We start from the raw sequence: 6,715 nt of genomic DNA, 5'->3' as shown, positions 1-6,715 counted from the left end.
ACGTACGGGTCACCGAATCGAAATGTCTGACCTGGAAACCTTCGTTTAACGAAAGAACGTCTGACTCGTACGTGGATCCTTTCCACCTGATATCGAAGCATTTACTTTTTTATCTCCTCGTGGTCTCTTAATTAGGAATCTCTGTGTGTTTCGATAAAAGTCGATTTTCCAATTAGAAGAAATGAAACAAGTGGATTTGGGCCACGAGGAGTGATAAAAAGGATGCTTTTTTTTTGGAATAATTATCGAGCGATCTCTAGGAAATGATTCGAGTGTTTCCATAGGGATCGAAAGCTCTCTACTTAGATATCGTTATTACATATCGAAGACTACACGATTTTTTGGGCAGTTGGTCGCATTGGTTTCACTCCTTATCTTTATTCCTCGCGGTAAGTAGAAAAGGATGATAATTCGGACACCTTTAACAGTGTCTATCTGGTGTGCATACAGTTTAGACTGTAGATCCACGAATGATCTCGTCATTCTATTTGAAATTCTATGGAGGATCATGTCGATCCTCGAGAATATACTTAATTTCGAAGAAATCCAACCTCGTTCTTTGCATTGTCGCGAATGAACACATTACTCGTATATCCGCTAAAGAGATTGATTTAGAACTGTTCACCCGACCAAATAAATCAATTCGAATTTCCATCGAACGAGCAAACAGCTTCACGACAAAGCTCCAGAATCGTCGATTTCAGGCGCTGAAAATCACCTTTCTCGCTGTTCCTTCGAGTATACAAGAAGCAGACGGTGCACCATAGAGTCCAGAATGCAACCGAAGCTTCACTCGACGATCAATCGTCCGTAATAATTGATCTGCACCCACGAGGTACTCGTGGAGTCAGACCCTCAGCTCGTCCATCACCTGCTGCTGATGATTGTGACCCTTCTTCAACGTCCCAGTGCCGGTCATAGCCATGCTCTCCTGTTGCAACTGATTCGGACTGATGATCAGGTTCTGTCCTTGCTTCCCTGGCTTCGTGTTTTTTGGCGGAGGCGGTGGCATTGGCACGTGACAGCTGTTGTTCTGCAGATCGGCGAATTCGGGCGGTGGAATGTGTTGAATGTGGTGTCTCTCGGCTGTCTTCGTGTCCAGATCGCCGCAAATGTTGTTAGGCATCTGTCCGTTCTCTTGACGTTTCTTCGAACAGTTGTGTTGGTTACTTTTGTCACGCTGGTAGTAGACACCGGCGAATATAAGGACGTTGAGGATTAACAGGCTACATCCAATGGCTATCGTGACGCTGAGAGCTGTGGAATAGGCTGCGAAACCGTCTTCAGGTTGGACAGTGGAATCTTCAAAGGCTAGCTCGCTTGGAATAGCCGTCGAGACGTTCTGCGTTTTCTCCGCGATAGTTACTTCGGCTGTGGTCATCCGGGTTGTCGTTGGTATCCTCTGGATGAATCTGGGAGGCACCTGAAATAGGCAGGTATCGATAATAGTTGTCCTAGATTGATGTGCTTTCTTTAAGTGGAACTGGGTTATCTTCGTGTATCGAAGTCTACATTTATCTACTAGGTCAGTGCCGTTCAGTCATTGCCCGTACGGGCAGTGTATTAGTCTTTCCCGGGCGTAAGTAATTCAACGGGCAACAAGCTACGCCCTCTCGGGCAACGGTGCGTGTACTTACTCTGTGCGTAGATGAGATGTTGACACACTACCTACAAGCTAAAACAGCACAGGGGACAGGGGAATCATCTGCTCAGTCACCAATCTAAGTGGCTGCAGTGTAACAGCGACACCTCTATTCACATACATTGTCATTATTGGCTGAGTAGATCATATTTAGAAGTCCGTCGCGCAATGAAGAACGCGGACGAAACAAATGCGACAGAGCGAGGACCCTAAAAGTAAGATTTCTTAGAGGGGATTAGGTGGAGCGAGCAGACGATTCCCCTGTTCCCCGTGCTGTTTTAGCTTGTTGGTAGTGTGCCAACATCTCATCTACTCGTAGTATGTATGTACGTATGCAGTAACCATCGCCCGTCTTAAGAAGCACCTCTACTCCTACCAAAAGCGTATTTCTCCCACTTCGTTTTAACGTATGTGACATCACTAGCCCGCGACTTTGCCCTTAGCTCTGCCCGCGGGCATCGGCGAGTGCCCTTGCCCGCTTGAAGGCCTGCTAAACGGCACTGTATTAGGTCATCCTGAAAGTTCTCTTGAAAAATCACGAAACCACTGAAATTAAATATTTTTATTTCAAATTATTTCCATAATGTTCGATACACTTTTGCCAGGCGCTATCCTTTTGCATGACAACGCTAGACCGCACGTAGCAAGCACAACTGTACAAAAATTGCGATATTGAAGTTCTACTTCACCACCCATATTCCCCTGCTTTATCTCCAACCGATTTTCACTTTTCTCACCCATTCGACTGTGTTTACACCAACAGATTTATGAAACAGAAGGATATTGAAAACACCTTTCAGCAGTTTCCTTTTCTTAAAGAATCGGATTTTTATACATGCGGAATTAGTGCTCTTGTAATACGTTTGTAAAAGTGTATCGAACATTAAATAAAAATGTTTCATTTGAACGGAGTTGTATTTTCTTTCAAAATGGACGGCTCTAAAGCCGCGGGAACTTTCAGGATGACCTAGTAAAAGAAAATTCATTCTGGCGCCAATGTGTAAGTGTAAAAGGAAAGAGAAGATAGTACCTGTTCAGTGTCAAGAAGATGATGCGATCTAGGAACATCGTCTGAGCCAGGCTTATGGAGGTCTGGCACGAGATTCAGCCAGAACGAGAGTCTGTGCGCCCTGTAGTGGTTCTTCAGCTTCGACTTGGGCTCTGGAAACACGGATGAAGTCTCAGTTGGGTCGGGGGGGGCTCGTGTGCATTCAAAGAGAGAAAGAATGCTTTTAGAGAGAACGAGCGAGGAACTAATTGTAAGTCGCACAAGCAACCTACTCGCATGATAACCTCGAAAGACCGCCTTTCCAGCGGAACCCTTTCATATTAACGGCAGGGTAATTAATTATTGTCGCGTGGTAATCTCATACAGAAGGCAGCTTCGTTAGTCAGTGCGCCTCAAAGTCCCAGCACACGCTACGCAGACTAGCTTGGAAAGAGAAAGAGAAACAGAGGGAGACAGAGACAGTCGCTTGGCCCCTTAGGCTGGCTTTGCGTCGACTTTTCTACTTGCAGCCACGCCGCGGCATAGTTTGAGCCGCACTGCGCTCGACTAAGGGTGAACTTTCTCTTCCTCTGGTTTCGCATTTTTATTTTTCTCGTTACATTCAGAGGCTGACACGTGTAATATTCAATGTCGATCTTTCCTTGGCAAAATTACCGGGTATTAGAGATTGATTTTCTTGCGGGAAGAAGATCTTCATTTCTATTTGTTTCTGCGACGATTATTGTAGGTACGTGTGCCGATGATTATGAAAATAAGCCGAGTTATACAATTTTCGGATCGAAATGTTTAGACTTTTTCTCTTCGAGCATGAACTGAATTCTGTTCAAGGGGGGATATTCAGGTGAAAATCAACTACCGGTTGCTTTACAGATAAAATTTCGAAAATATGTATTTCAATATTATTTTTTACGCTGAAATGAATTATGCAAGAATCAATGTAGTAACAAAATTTTGTTTTCATAATTGAACCCTTTGCAATCGAGTGGCGACTGAGAAGCGACATTAAATAATTCATCGAGACCCTTTTAGAGCTGATATTTTCGTGATCTATCAGACCTATAGGAAAAATCAACCTCAAGTTAAACATTGAAATAAAATAGTATAGTTTATTACATTAGTTTTGAAAAATTTCAAACATCCGATTTGCAACCTTTCCTATAGCAATCCTAACCTAACCTTCGAGTGCAAAGGGTTAAAAAAAAGTTTGTCAAGAAAATTATAAGATTTTTCCGAACAACCTAATACTTCCTGTACGAACGTAATGGGTGCCCTAATATTTACGAATGGAAGTGTATGTTTGTATACACAGTGAACAAGATTGGACGCGTTCAGTAAATCAGACACAAAAGATACAGTTTTCCTATGATATAATTTAAACAAGACACGTGGAATTCCGTTCGGAATCGTCCTCTCATCAAAACAGATCTCTAAAACAAGTGACACAATCAGGATTCCAGCTGACCAAAGGGAAAGTCCGCGAGGAACGCAGCTGTCGTTCCATTTTCGATGTCGTTTCGGAATCACGAGCAGAAAAGTGAACTCCTCTCTTCCTGACAAGCTGTCATTCCTGTTTGCTGCTCGCTGGGAACGAGAATTATGCAAATAAGTCTTCGCTGATCCTCTTAGTTACACGTACGAGGGTGCGTGGCATTGCCTCGGGACTACGTTCATTATACGCGCTTCGCGGGCTAATCGGATTAAATAATAGTTCTCAGTTCCGTTTCGAAGCGAGCCGTCGCGCATCAGAATCTCGAGTGGAGAACGGCGAACAAAAAAAGAAGAAAAAATGCTAGGGAAAACGCGGTTTTTTTCCACGTTCGTTTCGTTCAGTAGTTAGTCAAGGAGAGCCTCGAACCTTTTAAAGAGAAGCGTTATACTTTTCCGCCTTCCCATTTTCAACGATTAGGTAATGTCCCTAAGCGGCACGAGGATTCAAGCAGACGCGAGATTCTGAAAAGCTGAGGCTAATTGAAAACACTACTCGAGATTACGAGGGGAATTAGAATCCGTGAGCAATCGAAGCCCCTCTCTCTCTGAGATTTTGCTGAAAGATTCAAGAGGGTTGAAAATTTGACAGAAGTACGCGATCATATGCTAATTTATACCAGTATTAATTGTCACGGGTGAATTCGCGCAGTTAGAATTTGAAATGAAAACGTTTTATTCTAAAAAAGAATCTACTTAACCCCTTAACTTGCACGCTCGAGTTAATTCGAGCGCGCTAAACAGGCCAAACTGTGCACACTCGAGATAATTCGAGCGGCGTTGTATTTGATGCTGCTATAATTTTTCACACTCGAATATATTCGAGAATTGAAAATAACAATGTGAAAGCTAAGAAAAAGAATCGTGTTATTGATATTTATCATTTACATAGGATTGTAAGCTATAATACTTATTTATTCGAAAATAAAATATAGCCTTTTTCCATGGAACAAAAGCGCAGTATATCGAAATTGTCCACTAAAAGAAAAGTTGAATCAGGAGTGATAACAAATGGAAACCTTTGAGGATGTCGATGTTCTAAAGTTTGTTTTTTTTACATTAAAAAAATTGATTTTTTTTGGCCGGTTTTTTTCAAAAAAACTGTGCGTTAAGGGGTTAAGGGTGTATGAACACTCTGAGACGTCTAAAAATAGGTAAAGTTTGGGAATTTTTTTCATAGGTAATTACTAAATGAAAAGTTTCAATTTTTTTTTTCGAGGATATACATGTAACTTTTAACTTGCTTCTCCAATTTTTAAAAAGTAAGAATGTTACAAAATGCCTTAATGAGAACTGACACTCATTCACATTCTTAACCCTTCAAATTTTAAATTAATCTGCATGAAAGTCCTATGTGACTCAGTGGAATTGGAGAGAAAATAGAAACTAGAGTTGTCACATGAAAGAAAATCTCGGTAGAATTGAAAGAGTTTAAAAGATATTGAAGGAGCGTTGCTGAGAATAGGACTCGTGTCCGTGTAGAATAAATTATTAGTTATTTTATTAGAATTAAAACTGTCTCGTCTCTCGCCTTTATCAGCTGATTCCGCCAAACCTCTCTCCATCCCGGACTCCCCTACATTAAATAAATTTTCATTGCGAAAAACGAGAAAAGAAACGGAAGAGAACTGGATCAAAGAAAGGTGCAATAGTGAATTTAAAACGTAACAAGGGTAGGGAGAAGATAAATAAACAGGTATAAGATCGTATTTTAGAAATCAATATAGGGATACTAAAGATAAAAAAATAAAGATGATTAATATAATTAATAGAAGTTAAAATTAGTAAGGTAAGATAGATGTAAAATATTGTAAAGAGGAAAAGTGTAGCTGGAAGTCATCCTAAGCCGATAGGCCATTGATTATAATAAAAAAAGAAAAAAACAGTAAATTTTCTTTGTGGAAAGAAACTAGGGGGTAAATCCGTGCAACGAGCGATGAACGAAAAGGTCGAAACTTAATTTAGAACTCACCTATGCTGAGATACTTCTTGTGCACCGCCTCGTAAGCGATCCATTCGATGTTCTTGCTCCTCGTTCTTTCAGATCTGAGCGGACCGAAGTCTGGCGTGCCCTCATTCGGATTCCTGTCGTCACATACACAGTAGGATCGTTAATTCCTCGCCTCTTTATAGAATCACCGAGACTCTCACCGTGAAATTGCTGTTTGACGACTCACCCGGTGCGTGCGAAGTTAGTCAGGTAGAGAATCACGCTCTCGGATAGCATCAGCTCTGGTCTGGTGTAGTTCTTCGGCCAGTGAGCCAAACCGCCTACCAGTGGTGCCCCGAAAAAATACGGCAGATCCTCGCCGTGAATGCAGCCTAACCTCTGTGAATTTGTCTTTTTTTTTTTTTTATAATTTTCTCGTAAATTATTTCTTTCAAACGAAAATCGAGAGAATAGGTGATTTTTAAGGCATTCGCAAAAATGAGACACATTTCGACGGTATCGAAGTGAAATCAAAGATCATTTTCTCGTCCGCGAGACTGTGTCGGTAGGTATTGATGGCATTTTAACGACGCGGGACGTCGGTCGTATTTCAAACGGGAGAAAGGCCTTTTCGTTCGCCGCGGAGAGA

At 41.6% G+C, this 6,715-nt stretch overlaps 1 protein-coding gene across 1 annotated transcript in view; it reads right to left on the bottom strand.

Annotated features, from left to right (window-relative positions):
- Positions 1-847: 847 nt before the first annotated feature.
- The window catches only part of LOC108576741 (neuroligin-1-like), a 44,535-nt gene continuing 38,667 nt past the window's right edge, over positions 848-6,715 (bottom strand). Inside the window, exons 6-9 of the mRNA XM_017939794.1 lie at positions 6,314-6,465; positions 6,109-6,221; positions 2,673-2,803; positions 848-1,423 (exon numbers count right to left, since the gene is read on the bottom strand). Coding sequence (XP_017795283.1) covers positions 848-1,423; positions 2,673-2,803; positions 6,109-6,221; positions 6,314-6,465 — 972 coding nt within the window. The remainder of the gene's footprint in view (positions 1,424-2,672; positions 2,804-6,108; positions 6,222-6,313; positions 6,466-6,715) is intronic.

This window comes from Habropoda laboriosa, unplaced genomic scaffold (assembly GCF_001263275.1).
Source record: "Habropoda laboriosa isolate 0110345459 unplaced genomic scaffold, ASM126327v1 scaffold478, whole genome shotgun sequence".
NCBI lineage: Eukaryota > Metazoa > Arthropoda > Insecta > Hymenoptera > Apidae > Habropoda > Habropoda laboriosa.
Note: the sequence above shows the minus strand (reverse complement) of the source record. Positions and strands in the feature narration are given on the sequence as shown.